Source organism: Solanum verrucosum, unplaced genomic scaffold, assembly GCF_900185275.1.
Source record: "Solanum verrucosum unplaced genomic scaffold, falcon-dt-bn FXZP01000120.1, whole genome shotgun sequence".
Classification (NCBI taxonomy): Eukaryota; Viridiplantae; Streptophyta; class Magnoliopsida; order Solanales; family Solanaceae; genus Solanum; species Solanum verrucosum.
In genome coordinates, this window is record NW_026020714.1 from 245,961 (window position 1) to 265,323 (window position 19,363).

The window sequence follows — 19,363 nt, forward strand, 5'->3', positions numbered from 1 at the left end:
ACATATTTTTAAAGCAGAAGTTGGATGTATGTGAAGATATCAACTATACGTGTGGCCAACCATATCGAATTTATTTATTTTCAAATGATAAGTGCACAACATTGGCAATTGTATGGAAGATTAATTGCATGTAAAGTGTCACCTTAGGAATTCAAGACAAAAATTACTATGTTTTTTCAACTGTACCCTTATACTTCATCTACATAATAATGTTCAATTCTCAAGAGACATTTATTAAAAAGGAAAATTTAGTAAATTACTCATTGTATTTATTGATTTCTTAATGGGCGTGTTTAGTAATGTGACACGTATTTGGGACGAAGCGAGTACATGTCAAGTATTTGTTCAATGATGGCGATCTCTAAAACACCTAACGAACAAGTAGGATTGGGATGAACTGTGACGACTAGGATTTTTAGATACACAAATACACGTTACATAACACACGATGGACAAGGCTATTTGACAATTTCTCACCATCACATGACGAACAAATAAAAAAACAAAATTCAAGGCTAATATACAAATTTAATGGGAAACAAAAAGTAATATTTAAAGGCAATTCTCAAAACATGGGTGATCATTTAGGGAATTAACTCGTAATTAAACCCCAAGTTCAGGCTCAATAAAAAATCACATTTATATATATATGTTTCCTCTGTTTACAAAATTACTGCAGATAATGGAATTCTGGGCTCTTTTTAGGTGCTACTTGGTTCCACTTCTTCAACTTCAGATGCAGCAGTTTCCAACTTCTCAAACTTTGCAACTCGAAATATCGCCAAATTAGTATCCCCTGAATGACAAGATGTTTCGAAAAGACTAATCAACTCGGGGTAGTAGGAAGTTTGACACGTACCATACAAGAGTTTAACTTCTATGAACTGACAGTTTAAATGAGCTTTTAGAGTATAAGGTCACCTAACTCATAATAAGTGAGACTAGTAAACCAAAATAAAATAAAATTGATAACATACACCAACATGTTAAAATACGGTGATAGTTTAAACGTTGTTTACGTTGTCAGTGTATATAAGTTAAATACTTGATAAACTCACGCAAACAATACAACCACCCCATGGACAAGGAAGGATCCCTTCTCGTCGTGTTGCCACTCATAAATCATAAGAAAGTAAGAGAAAAAAATTCAGTGAATGGAAATGAAAGATTGAAGATCTATTGTAAAGTATGCCTTTTTCTTCACAAAGATGATGCAACAAGTAGTAGCGTAGCCAGGATTTTGGTTCAAAATATGAAGAAGTAGACAAACAAAGTTGATAATGTATGATTAACAACAAAAACTATACCAAACGTCAGGAGACTTCCAGGCAATGCAGCAGCAGCCACACCAGGTACGAGCCTTTTCTCACCGATGAAAGTGCCATTCGTGCTGTCTAAATCTGTCACTACGAGATAGTCCTTCATGTTCTGCAGCCGAGCATGTATTGCAGATACTGTTTGTACATCAACAGGTTTTCAGATACAAGCAGAAACTAAACGTTTCGTTTGGCAACAATTTATTCTCGAAAGATGAAAAACACAAAGCATTTTAGAAATAGTTTAACTTCTATATACTGACAGTGTAATTTACTATTAAGTCATCTCAAAGATAACTATAAGTAACTGTCTTATTCGTACCATGGTGAAACTAAAAAATAAGAGAGGCAACCAGTTATAACAAGTTAAATTGCATCGATAGTGTAAGAACTGTAGTAAACTGTCCCACGGAAGATCAAGTTGGTGAGTCGTGTGATGAGAAAACTTCCCACAGAGTTCGGAGAGCACTGAATTAGAACGAGAGGTTATATAAGCTATCACACGAACAGTTTTATTACCTGTAGGCACTGGAATGACTACATCTGCCTTATCAGCAACGCGTCCAACAATTACTGCACCCTAAAGAATGTAACAAAACTTGCAGTTAACATACATGACATACGCGAAACAGGAAATTGGCTACGAAGAGCATCACAACATAGTACTTACAGAAGGTATTTCAAGAGAGCGCGGCTTTGCAGTTGGAGAACCAATGTGTCTTGTGTCTCCATCACCTTAGTTTGATGTATTCAACATTTGATAGTAAGTCAATAGCTCTAAGCTAAACATCAACAAAATGCTAAGAAACTCCGCGTATCGTTAACCATATCTAGAGTTTACTATACTCTGCAGCTTATACACATTGATTATCTTGCTTCAAAGCATCAACAATTAGCAGTACATATAGCGTATGAACAGTAGTGGAACCAAGAATTTCACAAAGGGTATCCAGAAATAGCACAACAACAACTCTTTTCAAAAAGTGGAAAAAACATTTGCTATTAGTGAGAGTCAAACACGCAAGCATTCCCTCATTACAAGCGTCTGAAACAATTAGGCTACAATAGCTTGTTGTGTTACCTGACAATCATGTAGCTACGCCACTGCTTATGAGTCATAGTAATGAAGTCAAGGACAAAGAAAAACAACAAACTATAAGGGAACATATCGGTTTTAGTCATCGATTTTGATCCTTGTATTATTTGATTAAGCATATCTAACGTCTGACTAAAAAAGCGCCCGAGTATGGTCCCTGAAGTTAACTCACAAGTTATTAACTTCCATAGGATTGTCTAATGCCTCAATCTTTGAGCTGCTAACGTAGATTGAGATGTCGTTTTATTTTTTGGTAACCGTGGTGTCCGGATTAGGTTGTTGCACTTGCACCTCGATTATTTCACCGAGTACCTCTTACCAGGGGCGGAGGCAGCCTTCTAACAGTGGGTTCATCCGAACTCCCTTCGACGGAAAATATTAGTATTTATACATTGTTAAAATTATTTTTTATGTATATATAGTAGTTGTCGAACCCCCTTCGGTCAGTTCGTGTGTTTAGTCCTTCAGATTTTGAACCCCTTTATTAAAAATCCTAGCTCCGTCACTGCCTCTTACCAACATTGATACCTAACAACTCTACCCACTAAGTATTTTTTAATCGGATATCTGCTACCTCTTACTAACATTCGTACCTGGTAACTCTACTCACCAAAAGTCTAGGCAGATGGAGGACATCACTTAGCATTGTCTTTCGTCATTTTCACCCTCTTCATTGACCGTCAAAACACAACCTTTTCACCCATTTTATTGGCCTTTAGGCAACATTCCTAAGTGCAGATTTTTTTTAAAAAACCAAACGGATCTTAGGCCTAATTTACATCCAAAAACTAGCTCAAAAAGAGAAGGATTGTCCAAGCCATATAAAGAGTCCAGGGTTCTCGTCCTTCACCGATATGGGACTCATTCCATTCATCACCCTTTATTTTCATTTAAGTACTACTCCCTCCGTTTCATTTTACTTGACCTCGATATTATTTCATTTCACTTATCCATTTTAGTAAATCAAGTGCCCTTAGTTTTAAATAACTACATAAACTAGTAGTACTTGTCAAATATAAAATTCCAAAACATCGTTAATAATGTTAATTTAATAAATACACTTCTAATAAAAACTTTCTTAAGGGACATGTCAAGTTAACATGGATCAACTAATATAAAACAGAGCTAGTACTAACATTTCATAATTTTGATCCCATTTTTTCCCATTCTACAATTATTAAGGACTAACACACCACCACCACTACCAAAAATAACAACATAATGTAATTCTACGAGTTGAGTCTGAGGAGGGCAGTATGTACGCAAAAAAACTACTACATGCTAAAAAAAGAGAAAAAGAACACATACCTATAAATTCAAGAACCCATGATACTGAACCATTAGTTGAATTACTCTCAACCACAGAAGCATAGATAGGTCCAAAATGCCTCAATTGCCTAGAACTACATTTTAGCTTTTTGGTTATGGAATTAAATCCAAGAAAATTAATTGAATTTGAAGAACAAATAGTAACTCTAGAAGGGAAAAAAGATGGTATTTTTTGGAGATTAACATAGGAAATAGACTGTGAAGTTGTAGTTAATTCCATCTTCTTCTTTTATATTTTTTTGAATTTTTTGGTTCACTCTTTATGACATGTATATATATGGTTTGTGGATAAAATTGCTTTAGAGGAAAATGTGGTTGAGAACTTTGCTTTTGTAAAATGTTGTCACCAAGATTGTGGATAGCAAAAATGTCAAGTAATACTAGTGCCTAGCTCCTAGCAAAATTAAATTTTGTAGGTCACTTAGTTTTTTATTTATAATAGATTTTTATTTTGATATAATACGTAAATATGTTTAAAAAAATAGTTTTAGTTAATATTTATGTTCTCCAACTTTTTGTTTGTACAAATAGACACTTACATCTTTGTTTGGGCGTTTGGTATGTATTATTTCATAATGGATCGTATTATATTGTATTGTGTTGTATTGTATCGTATAATATTTTTTAATAATACAACATTTGAATAGATTGAATCGTTCTCCATCGTTACATAATGGACATATTCATAATTTGAATGATAAATCTACAAGAAATTGTAGGATACAGGTAGAACTAATGTGAAAAACTAGGATAAATGAAAAAAATAAAATTATTAAATAGTACATATAAAATGAGAAGAAAATATTAACATAACGATGCGACCACACCAAATCAATCATTGCACAAAATGTGTCTTTTCGTCGTTACCTAACGATGAACAATACAATATAATAGAATTTACGTAACAATCAAAATAAACATTGTATTTAGACTAACAATACACCATGTAACAACCATCCAAATAAGATGTTAAAGTTGTATAAAATAGAATAAGTAGACACACACGTTCTACATAGCATATATAATATAAATCAATTTGAGTATATTACCCAATTCTTAAAAAACTCAGGCTATACAATCTAGATTTTAACATGTTTCTCTTGCATTCACTAAAGTTTGTGACCCAATAAAAATAAAATAAGTCTCATAAAATTTGATTTAAAATCTCCATAGAAGATACTACCCTAAAAATAAAATTCTAATTTAAAAAGGATTGAAAAGTTGGGGTCTTTTATTCATTACTAATCCTAATTTAGGTAAAACTCTTAAGTTGGCGTAGTTTTTTTTTAGTATTAAAATTTGCAAAATTCCTCTTTTCAATCAATTATGACTCCTCACTCAGAAATGAAAATTTCTTGAAAGAATGATTTTTTTAAATTAGAAAATGTTTATCTTATCTCAATTCGGAAAAAAAAAATAAGAAATAAAAATATTTCTATTTTATGTGAATTATTTTTCTTACTGTTTAAATAAAAATTTATGACGGACTACGATCTTATATATATAATCTATATTATCAGTTTAAAAGATAAATGGATTTATTCTATTTTAATTGTTAAAATGAGATTAAGAAGAAGAAAAAAAATATCATTTTCTACTTATTTATTAGTTAAAGTAATTTTAAAAGAAAGAAACAAGAATGTGCTTCTTTAAAAGTAATATTTATTTTATCCAAATGCCCTAGTAATTATTTTATGCCCTCATAGTAATCCCGTCATTAATTTTTATTTAGATATTGATTAAAAAAAATGTAATAAAATAGAAAATAATTTTTCTTTCTTAATATTTACCGAATTGAAGTAAGATAAAATTTCTAACTAAAAAAATCATCGTTAGAAAATTAAAAGGATGTGTTTAAAAGAAAAAATAATAATATAATTATTTGAAAAATTAAATTTTGACCCATTAAGTAACAATAATTAAAACATTTATGGACCAAACTATTGACAATAAAAATATTTATGGATTAAATCATTCACTAAAGATATCTTTATTCATTTCGCATCATTTAAAAATATTTTTGACCCTTTTATTTAGAATAGTTTAGAAGGGTAATACCCCCTCTTTTAATAGTTTAGAAGGGTATATTAAGGTATATAGTTAAAGGAGATACTTATTATGCCTTTTCCCTATAAATAACACAAAGAGTTAAGTAAATAAAAAATATACTCTAAAATATAGTATACATATCCTTCACATGGTTTTCAACTAAAGTTAAAACAAAAGACATTTCATTCTTGAACTTTTATGTTTGTTTGCTCTTATTTGGATAAAATTAGGTATATGTGAAATGAAATATTTGAATTCACATATACCAAACATCTTCCAATATATATAAAAGGATATGTATAGAAATGTTCAAGAAAACCTTTCTTTTTCTCATGTGTTTTTTCTAATAAAAAGGGAAGTTTCATTATTTGAATGGGTCATTAATTTCTTCCTTATTATCCATGACAATATTTGAAATGGTAAATAACAATATATCATTAAGAAAAATAACTAATCTCATAATAGAGTTGATAAATTCATAATCACAGCTATTCGGTAATAATATTTATATAATCTTTTATATTAAAAGGTCTCTTAGAAATATAAGAATGTTACTGAAAAATAAATAAATGTATGAAAAATGTCTTTTTCATCAATCGAGACAAATAATTTATTTATGATTAAAATCTCCTATCAATTCGTAAATCGATTAATTATCAAATACAAGTAACAGATTTATCGATTATTTCATCGATGTCTCCCATTCATTCTTTTTCGCTTTATTGTCTTAATTTCTTAGAAAACCTCCTCTCTCTTTTTTTTATGTATGAATTATATACTCCAATCAAATGCATATATAACTAGAGATATTTCATAGTTAGATTTTTATTGATACTTTCAAAATGATGTAAGATTGTGAAACATTATATTTTAGATAAGAATTGAGTACTTTCACCTAATTAATTTTATCTTAATAATTTCTTTGCATAAAAAAAGAATTTATTATATTGAAAATAAAAAAAATCTTTACATAAGTAGCCAAATAAATTATACACATATCATCGATTATTATTAAAATAATTAATTTGGTAAACAACTATTTAGATTAATTTTTCTATATAGAAAATTCAGAGAGTACAAATCCCTTGTTTGCATTAAAGACTTGGGAGAATATTAGGCAGTACAATCTATCATAAATAGTACTAATTAATGTCACTGACTTAAGTTGTACTTTTAAATTATTCTCTGGCTATGTTTCATCTTATTTGGGGTGGGGGTGGGCGTGGGTGAGAGACTATGAAATTATTAAAGAAAAGCGTTTTAAAAATTAACTCAAATTCCTTATATGGTACTTCCTCCTATTTTCATATTATAAGTGCTGTTTTTATTTTTTTTTAATTAAAATTTAAAAATAAACGATGTTTGATATGATTAAAAGAATAGTAAATTTTTTACTTGATAGATGAGTTTTTTTGAGGTAGAAATGCATGTTTTGTCTCATACAAATTAATATCATGGTGGGTGGTGATATATATTTTAGAAACTTTTAATTGGCTAATTTTTATTCTTTAATAGTATTCCTCCAATTTTAATTTGCTTATCTAATTTTCTTTTTTAATTTATTTAAAAAAGAAATGCATCTTTTTTTAATTTAATAATTTTTTAATTTCGACACTTCATGTGACAACTTTGTTCATTATAAATATCTTTAGGACCCGCTTTTTTCAGAATATTTTTTCATTTTGCTTAAGAATCAGTGTTTGATCATGAAATTTCAAATTTAACTTTACGTTGAATTCCAAATTAGGAAAACAACATATACTAATATACTTCCAGCTTTATTTTCATAATTTCAAATAAAATGTTGTCTTCTCTCCTTTGCCAAAAATATAGTTAAACACAACTTCATCTTTAATTTCATTTTGAATTTCAATTTCATAAATTTCAACTATAATTTAAATTATTTGAAATTAATGGCTAAATATGTACTTGGTTTAAGAAATTAGTATATTCGGGACAACGTAGGAGTAACTTTGGTGGAAGACAAGAACCGGAAAGTGAGAGTGAGATGGTTCGGAACATGTGAAGAGGAGATGTCTAAATGCCCTAGTGTATATGTGTGAGAGGTTGGCAATGAGCAGTTTTACGAGAGGTAGAGGTAGACCCAAGAAGTAATGGGTAGAAGTGATTAGACATAACATGAAATGATTCAACTTACTGTGGATATGACTTTAGATAGGAGGTTCTGGAAGACGCAGATTAGGGAAGCAGGTAGCAATGCATTATCTCGTTGTTCGTCCATACTACTAATAATATTGCTTCAACAATTTCTTATCCTTTGATTTGTATTATTATTTTTATTTACTTGCGCTTTGATAACCATATTACTTTGTTATAGTTACTGTTCTATTACTATTTGTTGTTTCTTGTATTTCGGTTATTTCTTTTTTTGAAATATTTTGGTCATTTTTTCTTAAATCGGGATCTATTAGAAACGACCTCTCTATCTATAAAATAAGAGTAAAATTTATATACATTCTATCTATGTTCAAACCCTACTTTACGTAATCATAATTAATATATTATTGTTATTATTTAAGATTACAATAATAAAAAAAAATCTTTTATCATGCCCAATAAAATTAAGATAAAAGATAAACAAATAGGAGGGGAAGGACTAGAAATAATAAGCAATAATTAGGTTAACAAGGGGAAACTTTTTTATAGTGTAATGCCAAATTTCCCTCTCTATCTTATTATCAAGCTCTCTTTGTTGTGTTATGTGGACTCCATAAATTTCTTCCTAATTCTTTAGTTAATTAATTATATCATTTCTTAATGATCAACCCCATACATAAGTGGATAACTTATTTGTTTCGTTTGATGGGGGTATTATTTTTAAAATTTATTTTTTAAAATGATATATTTTATATCAAAAAACATTTTAACTTTATTTTTTTCTTGTACCTTATGACATATATTTACTTTCTTGTAATTGGTTTTACAATTAGTGTACATTTCTGTAGTTAACTTATTTGTGCATGCTTTAGCTAGGATAATTATTTGACATAATATATATAAAAAAAAAATTTAATTTGGTCTTAATTCATATTGGTATAATACATAAATGTGTCATTCAATTTGGCTTTAGTTGATATTTATATTCTCCAACTTTGGGTGTGCATAGGTAGACACTTAAACTTGTATAAAATTGAACAAATAAACACATTTGTCTTATGTGACATCCCATATGACAAATTTTTGTTGGAATTTGGAAGAATCTTTTTATTTTATTTTATTTTAGTCTAAAAATATTTTATAGTATTTAGTTTCCTTTCAAGTCTAGGGTTTACATTAATTGCAAAATATTTAGTTTTATTTTAGTCTAGTATCTAGAAGGATTCTCCTTTAAGAAGGATTGTCCTTTAAGAATGATTCTCCTTTAAGAAGGACTCTCATTTAAGAAGGATTCTCCTTAATTATTTATAAATAGGGATGTACTCTTCTATTTGAATCAATGCAAGAATCAATACAAAGAGTTATTATTTATTCTCTCTTTAATTTATCTTTCTAGTTTCTTCCATTCCATAACAGTGGTATCAGAGCCTTACATTGATCTTAATGGATCTGTGAGTTCGTTGAAGAAGAACTTTTAATTCATATCTATTTTCAACACACTTTTAACCCGTGCTTTAATTTTTAACGCAGGGCCAATTTTAACCCGTGCTTTTATTTTTAACGCAGGGCTACTTTTAACCAATTTTTAATTTATATTATTTTAAACCTTATTTTTCAAACCATGACAAGCAATACTCTTTCTTTCAATGCCCCACAAACCTTCAATGGTGAAAATTATCAAATTTGGGCAGTTAAGATGAAGTCTTATCTTGAGGCTTATGATTTGTGGGAAGTTGTAATGGAAGACAAACCCATACAACAACTCACTGAAAAATCTTCTGATGCTGAAATCAAACTTCACTCAGAAGAGAAAATCAAAAAACACAAAGCCAAAATTGTAATTCAAAATTCAGTTGCAGATTCAATCTTTTCTAAAATCATTGCATGTGAGACAGCAAAAGAAGCTTGGGAAAAACTTGAGAAGGAGTACCGAGGAAGTGAACGAGGCAGACAAAATCAAATTCTAAATTTGAAAAGAGATTTTGAATCTCTTAGGATGCAAGAGGGTGAGACTATCACTAATTATTCTGACAGGATTTCCTTGATTGTCAACAGAATCAGGTTGCTTGGTGAGGATTTTAAAGATAATAGAATAGTTGAAAAGATTCTTGTAACTATTCCCGAAAGATTTGAGTCTAAAATCTCTGCTTTGGAAGAGTCTAAAGATCTCTCTACCATCTCTCTTGTTGAATTGATAAGTGCTCTTCAAGCACAAGAGCAAAGAAGAGCTTTCAGACAAGATAAAATTGTTGAAGGTATCTTTTATGCAAACTATCAAAAAAGAAAAGTTGATTATCCTCCTTGCAAATATTGCAAAAAGAAAACACATTTGGAAAAATTCTGTTGGTGGAGATCTGATGCAGTATGCGGAAGTTGCAAACAAACAGGTCATGTTACAAAAGTGTGCAAGTTCAAAGACACTCAAGATAAATCACAAGCATTACTAGTAGAAGAAGAATGTGAGGATGAATTTTATTAGAAGATATTTTTGAAGAATAATTAAGTGTTCAAACTCAAGTCAAATACACCAACTTGAGTTTGAGGGGGAATGTTGGAATTTGGAAGAATCTTTTTATTTTATTTTATTTTAGTCTAAAAATATTTTATAGTATTTAGTTTCCTTTCAAGTCTAGGGTTTACATTAATTGCAAAATATTTAGTTTTATTTTAGTCTAGTATCTAGAAGGATTCTCCTTTAAGAAGGATTGTCCTTTAAGAATGATTCTCCTTTAAGAAGGACTCTCCTTTAAGAAGGATTCTCCTTAATTATTTATAAATAGGGATGTACTCTTCTATTTGAATCAATGCAAGAATCAATACAAAGAGTTATTATTTATTCTCTCTTTAATTTATCTTTCTAGTTTCTTCCATTCCATAACAATTTTGTGTCCTACAGTTACGTGTATTATGCCACGTAGGACGTGTATGTCTACTTGTTCAATTTTATACAAAATTAAGTGTCTACTTGTGCACACCCAAAGTTGGAGAGCATATATAAAAACTGAAGTCAAGTTAGAGGGCATATTTATGTATTGTGTCAATCACATTTATGTCATTTAATCTTGGGCGTGCACACTTAGACACGCAAATATATATAAAGTTGAACAGAGAGACACATGCATCCTACATGACATCTTATATGACAATTTGAATCCAACGTGGTGTCCTATGTGTATTGTGTCACGTAGGACTCACGTGTCTGTTTGTTCAACTTTATGCAAATTTAAATATCTACTTGTGCATCCCCAAAATTAAATAACATAAATTTAAAATAAAATTAAGTTAAAGAACATATTTCTATTTTATGCCAGTTATTTCTATATCTAGTTAGATAGAATGGGGATTTCTATCATTTATTTCTAATAAATATATAATATATACTCGCTTATGATTTGAGTATTAATTGGGAGTATAAAAAAGGAATTAATAAGTCACATGACTTTGAAACCAACAGAGTAAATAATTCTTTATTTATACAACCCCACATGTTAAAAACTCCTCTATTTTTCTTTGTTTTTTATTTGCAAAGTAATCCAAGATTTCCTTTGCTACATATATATTTATTTTTTTTAAGAAAGAAGAAAAAATGGTGAAAAGATAGAGAGAAAATAAAAGGTATCATCAAAGAATGTGGTATCGTGAATAAAATTATTTTTTCTTTAATTAAAAATTTTGTTTTTAAGCTTTGAATTTGAAAAAATCTTTAGTAAAGAATTTTACCTTATTTCCTTTTCCCGACCAAAGTCACTTAGAGGTCGTTTGATGAGAAACAAGTTATTCATATATTATTTTTCGTATAAGTCATACGTCATTTTCTAGGTAAATAAAAAATAAGTTATTATGTATAAAATTAATACGACGTTTAGTTGACAATTTAGAAACCCGCATATAACTAATACAAAATAAGTTAGGAGGAATTATATGTATTATTTTATGCAATGATAGACAGTGGAATACTAATAATTAATTCATGCATAACTAAGCATGTATAAAATAATACATAAATTCACTCATTACTAATCTCTACATAACTCTAATCGGCTACTAAATGGCCCCTAGGCCCTATCTAATGTTTGAATTAGTCTTTGCTCTAATGCAATTACCGAATATCCTATGGAAAAAAAATGACCCCTATGGGCCTGTCTAACCTGAATTTGAATTAGTCTTGACTCCAATGCAGAGATCGAATATTTGAAGAAAAATAAAAATAAATAAATAAACGTGGTAAAAGCTTCAAATTAAAGAAAGCAAATGATTTTTTTCCCCTTAATTTAATAATGTGGGTGTTTATCTATCCCTAATCTTTCTCCTATATTTTCTCACTCTTCTTGTTGCAATGTAAAACCTCTTTCTTTCTCTCTCTTTTTTGTATTTTTTTTTTTATCCCTTTTGGCTTCTTTATTTGAAATTCCTTAAGCTGCTGACACCTTAGCTATCTCTTGTTGTGTTTCTCTTTTCTCAAACTCTTTTTGTTTTCATTAATAAGTGGATCTTGATTTCTTTTCTTCACCAAACAACAATTGGGTGTTTTTGCTCAAAAAGATTCTTACTTTTGTTCATTTACTCATTTTTAAAGTTTGGGGTTTTGCATTACCATTTCATCTTTCAGTTTTGTTTAATGGGTCTTGAAAAAGTTTGAGTCTTGGGTTTTGTATAATTCACATTTTGGGTTTTTTGAGTTCATTTTTTAAAAGGGATTCTTGTATATTGGTTTTTAAGCTTAATTTCAGTTTTTTCTGTGTTGAATTCTGTTAATTTTTTGTGAAGGGACTGATAAGTGGTCACTAGCTCCAAGACTCTGTTGGACTGCTTCACTAGCTTTCTTAATTCAGGTATGATTAAATGTTGATTTTGTGATGAATTTTTAGTTTGAGCTTGTTATGTTTCCTGGTTTTATTAGGCCTTTATTTGTCTAAGCATTTTTGTATGTATTGTTTCGGTGGGTGGTGGGGGTAGGGGAGGTGTGAATGGGTTTTAATTGGTGTGAGTGAAGTCTGTAAATTTTAGGAGTTCATTTTCATTTTGACAACAAGGAAGAGGATATACCACTGTAATCTCATCAGTGGGGTCTTGGGAGGGTGGTGTGTATGCAGTCTTGCCCAACAATGAAAAGAAAGATCGATTCTTTGGAATCAAGGTAGAGTGGTGTGTATGAAGTTTTACCCAACAACGAAAAGAGAGATCATTCTTTGGGATCACTTGTGAAGGTAGAGAGATTGTTTCGATAGATTCTCGATTTTCTGATTTTATTGCGTGTTAAATTGCTTTTGGGGTTTGGAGTGGGTGGGGCTAGGTGTGAGTGGGTTTTTATTGGTGTTAGTGAAGTCTGTAAATTTTCAACTAGGAGTCCAAGTGTGAGTAAGCTAGCGTTGGTCATAGATTTTGAAAATTTATCTTCAAATATCTATTTGGCCATGAAATTTGATTAGATTTTGAAAAATTATCTTCAAAATATTTTCAAGTTCACAGTCCAAATTTTGGGAAAAATTTCACTTCCACTTGTAAAACTTCAATTTTTTCCTAGTAAAATGCATGTCCAAACACAACTTCAAGTGTCAAAATCACAATTTCAAACATTGAATTTTCAAGTTTCAACGTCAAAATCGTGGTCAAACATGAGCTAAGTATTTTGACGTGGTTGAGGGTCTTGCCTTCCATAGTGGAGGTAGAGGGTTCATCAGTAGCATAGCTTCCGCTTCCGCTTCCACTTCAACTTCCCCTTCCCCAGTCCATGATGTAATAAAAGAGTGTAGGTATTTTAACTTTTTTAGTGTGAGGTTATGCTGTGCATACAATTAACAGGACATTTTGTGCATTTGTCCTTATGTTATTTTAATCGGAATTTTCATAGTGAAACCAACAAGAGCCTATTGGTGGAAAAAGTTCCCCAAAGAAATTGATTTCCTTTGCAGCTAAATTGTTGAGTTCGTGATATGCTGATTTTGAAGCTAAATGATTGATCAATATTATCGTCATCTTCTTTTATTTATTTGTTTTCAGAAGTTAGCAGCTTCTTTGTTTTATTCGACAAATATGACGTATATGTTTATTTGTTTTGATCAAATCATAAAGTTATTACCTAGGATTGAGCTCAGTGAATTTCTTTGTGGACTTCATAATATAAACACTTTTACTTCTTCTGTTTCATTTCATTTTACCCCAAATAACTTATTGTGTCGTATTATTTCGTAGTTAATGAGATTAGGTGGGTCTGGTGAGTTTTTAGAAGTTTGATGCCCTGAATTATGTATCGGGGAATTCTGAATAAGTTATTCCTTTTCATCATTTATCGTTTTATCTTTTATGTTATTCTGTGTGAATCTAGGTGAACTTGCTTTCTGAAGTTGGTGGTTTATATCTATCGTTTCTAAATTCTGTGGGTTCAGCCCTTTTGTAGTGCTGTTACTTGAATAAAATCCTTAACTTATCCCAAGTTTCTTTTTTTGGCAGTTTCTGATATTAAGCTCGACTGGCTTCGTCATGCACGAGGTCACTCGCTTGGAACATATCGCCTTTATTTTTGCCTCGACTTTATAACAAACAATTTCATCTCCTTCTATTGGCAATTACATGCTATTTTTTTTATTTATTAAACATTTTTAGGATATGAGCATGACAAGTGAAACCGAGGAAAGGATGACATCCAAAGTTGACATGGATTCACCAGATGAAGCTAGCGGTGGAGATTTAGGAGAAAGTGTACCACTTAAAAAAGGTCCCTGGACTTCTGCGGAAGATGTGATTTTAGTGGATTATGTCATGACACATGGTGAGGGGAACTGGAATGCTGTGCAGAGGCATTCAGGACTTGCTCGTTGTGGTAAAAGTTGCCGTTTGCGGTGGGCAAATCACCTGAGACCAGATTTAAAGAAAGGTGCATTCACCCCCGAGGAAGAGCAGCGGATAGTTGAACTGCATGCTAAAATGGGAAATAAATGGGCACGAATGGCTGTTGAGGTTCATACTATCTCTCTATCTTTTCATAAAATCTTCAAATAAAATGTCTTTAACTGGCATCCTTCATTTATGTTTTTACTTCATATTAATTCCTATTTAAGTTGGATTTCCTACCCCCGATAAATTCGAGGTTTCTGCCATTACTGTGGACAGAATCCATATCATCATTCCTTCCGGACAATGTCTTGTAGTCCTTGATAAGTACTCTTTTTATTACTCCCTTTATCAGATTTTCTGTGGTATGCTTTTCTTTTTAGTCTATCCCAAAAAGAATGACATATTTATATATTTAGAAACAATCTAACTTTAAACTTCCTATTTTACCCTCATGAGATGATTTAGTACTACAGAGATGTCTATGGCTTGTTTCATGCCTTAATTTCCTCAAGTTTCAAAAGTCTTTCTTTCTTAAACTTTGTGTTCAGTCAAACAACATCAGGTAAAATGACATGGAGGGAGTAATACTTAAATTTTGAATAAGTAATTAGTGCTCCCTCCATCTTAATTTATGTGGCACTGTTTGGCTTGGCAAAAAGTTTAAGAAAGGAAGACTTTAGAAATTCGTGGTCTAAAATAAATCTTAAATGTGTGGCTATAAATCATTTTATTAAGGGTAAAAGGGGAATTTTAAAGCCAGTTACCTATTTCAAAAAAATTATAGAAAAGTGACGTTCATTTTGGGACAAACTAAAAAGAAAAGGGTCTGACATAAATTGGGACAGAAAGAGTATTATTTTGATCAGTATGTCGTCTAATTATGAGTCTTTGCTATCCTTCAAATTTCCAGTTGTGTGTCAGGGGATCTTGATCTGTTCAATCTTTTTGAATCAGATTTAGTTTTTCTTTCCGGTATCCCCCTGCTTGTAATCATGCTATCCCAAATTCTATATTTGTTGACAACTTTTGTGTTATCGTGTTAAATTATAATAAGTAATCCTCAATGTACATACAGCTGAGGGACTTTCGGAAACAGCCTCTCTACCTCCACGAGATAGTGGTATGGTCTGCGTACACTCTACCTCCCCAGACCCCATTTAGTGAGATTTCGCTGGGTATGTTGTTGTAATCCTCAATGATACTACAATGTACTACGGGAAAAAAACAGTAAGATCCTCACTAAGAGCACTTCCTAAAACCAGTCCTGATGGCTCCTCTTGTTGGACTGGACATCGGCCTGCCCAATTACTTATCAAAGAACTAGCAACTGAGCTAGTATTGGTAGTCATCAATAGCATCAGTCATGTCAATAGGTTCTCTAGTGCCAGGAGGAGTGTCTTTAAACAGAAAGCGCTCAGATGGCACTTTAACTCCAGAAATCAGAATAAGAGAAAGCCCTCACTTCCTACCCATAGCTCTCGCATAAAGTTATCCGTAGTTCTTGTTGACACTTCATGTTGTGTAATCAAACCCATCCTGTTTATTGATAACAGTTGGCCATCCATTTAATTTGCTATGTAACTAGAGCTACATTTTCTTTAAATCCTGGTCAGGGTATGAAATGAATTCCCTTACTGATAGACTTGTTTCTCTTACGTATGTCGATTGGACTCATTTTCAGAACTGAAGTGGACTCAGATTAATCTATCTTGTGAAAATGAGACTTGAATATTTAGAAATATAAGAATTACTACGAGATGCAAATTTCTTATTTCAAAATGATGAAAACATGTACTTAAAATCTTAATGAAGATTGTTTTGATAATTCATAGAAGCATAATAGGACTACCAGATCGGGACACAGGGGTTCTGAGCCTTAGAAATCCAAAATATTACATCTACTCAGATGGGCATTGCATTAGGGGTTGATCATGTGAACAGTTTATGGCCGTACCAGCATAGCTTTGCCAATCAGGCTTTTGTTGGCAAATGGTTTTTCTATATCTCTTTAAATAGAACTTGTTATTAACTATTGAAGTTTCGTTCTCTGGAGTATCTTGCTGCATTTGTTTTGCTCTATGTTCGACACTAAGGGGTGTCCAAAATGCACCTAATTATGCCTTGATCAGAAGAGATATGGCATGGATTTAGAGATTCATATACCACCGTAACAGTTGCCAGAATCCAAGATGTAAAAGGTTTCTGGCTCAATGAGGTTATTGCATCGTCAAGTCTCATCTACATTAACAGATTTTATTTTTTTTGAGAATGGTAAATTTACTTCTATATATCCATCAGGTATACTACCACAAGTGTAGTCCCCCTTCACAAAAGTTGTCACTTTACATTAACAGATTTGTATGTACATTTATTATACACTTGGTCATTGTCCCTTGACCAGGATATGAAAATTAGACAAAAATGTTTGCCTGGTTAAAAGGTGAGAACTGAAGTTACAAATAATGAACGCCACATTGTCGGAGCCCCTTTCTCCCAAGACGATTTTCTCTAATACTATCTGCTGTCACTTGAAATAGTCCGAGTTACATTCTTCCATCATTTTGATACACGTGATTATGCTAATGAATAGTGTTTTTGTTCTTTGTAGAACTTATACAGTTATACTTCTTTTAGTACTTTTCATTTTAAAAAAGGTCTCATGACTTTGTAAGAATCTGTCTCAACACTTGTGTGGTCCCGGATTTGCTGTCCAACTTCTACTTTATGTTCTCCCACAGCTCATAGTACTTCAATAGTCTATTATGGACTAGAAAAGGTTTAAATTCTTTAAAACACTAACCTATCATTTCCACATTGAGACCCGCTTCTGTATAAATACCATAATTGAACTCTTATCGCAATAACAATTAAAGAGAAATAATGTTAGGCTGGAGTATAATTTATTAAGTAGGAGTGTGATATCTTCAAATTCTCTGTTGGATAATCGGTGGTATATGATTAATATTAACTTTTGTTATGCCCTTTCTACCCTTTCAGCTGCCTGGCCGCACAGATAATGAGATAAAGAACTACTGGAACACCAGAATAAAAAGACGACAACGTGCAGGCTTGCCAATTTACCCTCCAGATATTTCTTTCCTGGTAAGTCAGAACAAACAAAATGAGGAGTTGGGTGCATTCTCCTCTGCAGATGCGCAAAATTCTGATGTCTTGGGAATTAACAATTTTGAGATTCCTGCTGTGGAGTTCAAAAAATTGGAACTCAATCATCTGTTGTATCCACCACAACTTGCTGACATTCCTGCTCGTAGCTTGCTTAATGATCCTGTAAGTAACTTTCTGGCCCAGGGTCATAGAGCTCCCTATAGTAGTACGTATTTCCTTTCTACAACGTATCCCTCAAAGCGTATACGAGGATCAGAATCTGTGTTCTCCGGTTCAAATGGTGATCTCCTCAACTCCATACAATACCAGAATGACAGTTCTTTGCTTGCTCAACCCTTGGGTTTTTCTTCATATAGTCATAATTTAACATATGATGATAACCGATCATTCTCAAGTGTAGTTCCGGGCGGCCATGCCTATTTAAATGGCAACTCCTCTTCAGAGCCCACATGGGCAATGAAGCTGGAGCTCCCTTCACTCCAAAACCAGACAGAAAACTGGGGCTCACCTCATTCGGCTCTTCCTTCATTAGACTCTGTTGATATTCTGATTCAATCCCCTCCAGCTGGACATAGTGAATCCGGTAGTCTGTCACCTAGCAACAGTGGTCTACTGGATGCTGTGCTTCATGAATCCCAAACTATGAAAGCTTCACACGATAACTCACACCAAGGGAACGAGACATCTGGTGTTACTGTCAATAATTCATGTCCAGATCTCAAAGGATGGGATGGGCATCCAATCTCTCCTTTAAGTCAATTCTCTACATCAGTATTTAGTGAGTACACCCCTATCAGTGAAAGTTCATTACACGAGTTCCTGTCAATGACCACAATGCCAGGTGAGGACGGTTTATTTACTGACTACTCCTGGTTATCTGCATAGTTGAAGTTTATTGTGTTTCTATAATTGGATTCTTCCATGATATGTTAGAAGGATGCAAGATTAAGCAAGAGATTGGCGATCTAGCCCCCTTGGACAAGGAAGACGACACATCAAACCAGACAATCTTTTCCAGTCCCAAGACACAGCATGCTAATAACCATCTGGCTTCGAAAGATGCTCTTATTTCTTGCTTTTTCGATGATTGTGCCTGGGATTGCAAGCAAATCCATGCAGTAGCCACATCATCAGGTCAAGCTAGTGGACACAATTCTTGTTCTTGGGATGCCATGTCAGCCGTGTAGGCTACAGCCCGAATGAGATTATGATAGTTTTGATAACGTCTTTTAACACAAAAGTTGGTTATCTCAGCTATCCATTTCTGGGTTTTCCTGTGTGCATCAGTTTAAGGCAATCTAGAGACAAAAACAATGAAATATTTTTTTATGTGGCTTCAAGTTGGACTGCAGTTTTCTAAATATTAGACTGAGACATGCTTAATTAAGGCAACATGGACAGTGAGCATTCATGTAGCCTACCTCAACTTGCTTGTTATTGATGGGGTGGTTGTTTGCTGTTGTAAATCAACTATGGGATATGCTAGCTTTTTATT

At 32.2% G+C, this 19,363-nt stretch overlaps 3 protein-coding genes across 3 annotated transcripts; 2 read left to right on the top strand and 1 right to left on the bottom strand.

The window, feature by feature from the left end:
- Positions 1–628: 628 nt before the first annotated feature.
- LOC125812472 (uncharacterized) lies at positions 629–3,961 on the bottom strand. The gene is made up of 5 exons (XM_049491955.1): positions 3,721–3,961; positions 1,987–2,051; positions 1,836–1,896; positions 1,308–1,454; positions 629–796 (listed from the first exon to the last, which is right to left on the bottom strand). Exons 1-5 carry the CDS (start codon positions 3,959–3,961, stop codon positions 702–704), a joined length of 609 nt encoding a protein of 202 aa, XP_049347912.1. The 3' UTR covers positions 629–701.
- Positions 3,962–9,529: 5,568 nt separating this feature from the next.
- Positions 9,530–14,305, top strand: LOC125812484 (uncharacterized). Its single transcript, XM_049491966.1, has 3 exons — positions 9,530–10,163; positions 12,676–12,740; positions 14,234–14,305. Exons 1-3 carry the CDS (start codon positions 9,530–9,532, stop codon positions 14,303–14,305), a joined length of 771 nt encoding a protein of 256 aa, XP_049347923.1.
- LOC125812564 (transcription factor GAMYB-like) lies at positions 12,696–19,080 on the top strand. Its single transcript, XM_049492049.1, has 5 exons — positions 12,696–12,740; positions 14,359–14,397; positions 14,512–14,865; positions 17,740–18,709; positions 18,805–19,080. Exons 2-5 carry the CDS (start codon positions 14,389–14,391, stop codon positions 19,053–19,055), a joined length of 1,584 nt encoding a protein of 527 aa, XP_049348006.1. The 5' UTR covers positions 12,696–12,740; positions 14,359–14,388; the 3' UTR covers positions 19,056–19,080.
- Positions 19,081–19,363: the final 283 nt, after the last annotated feature.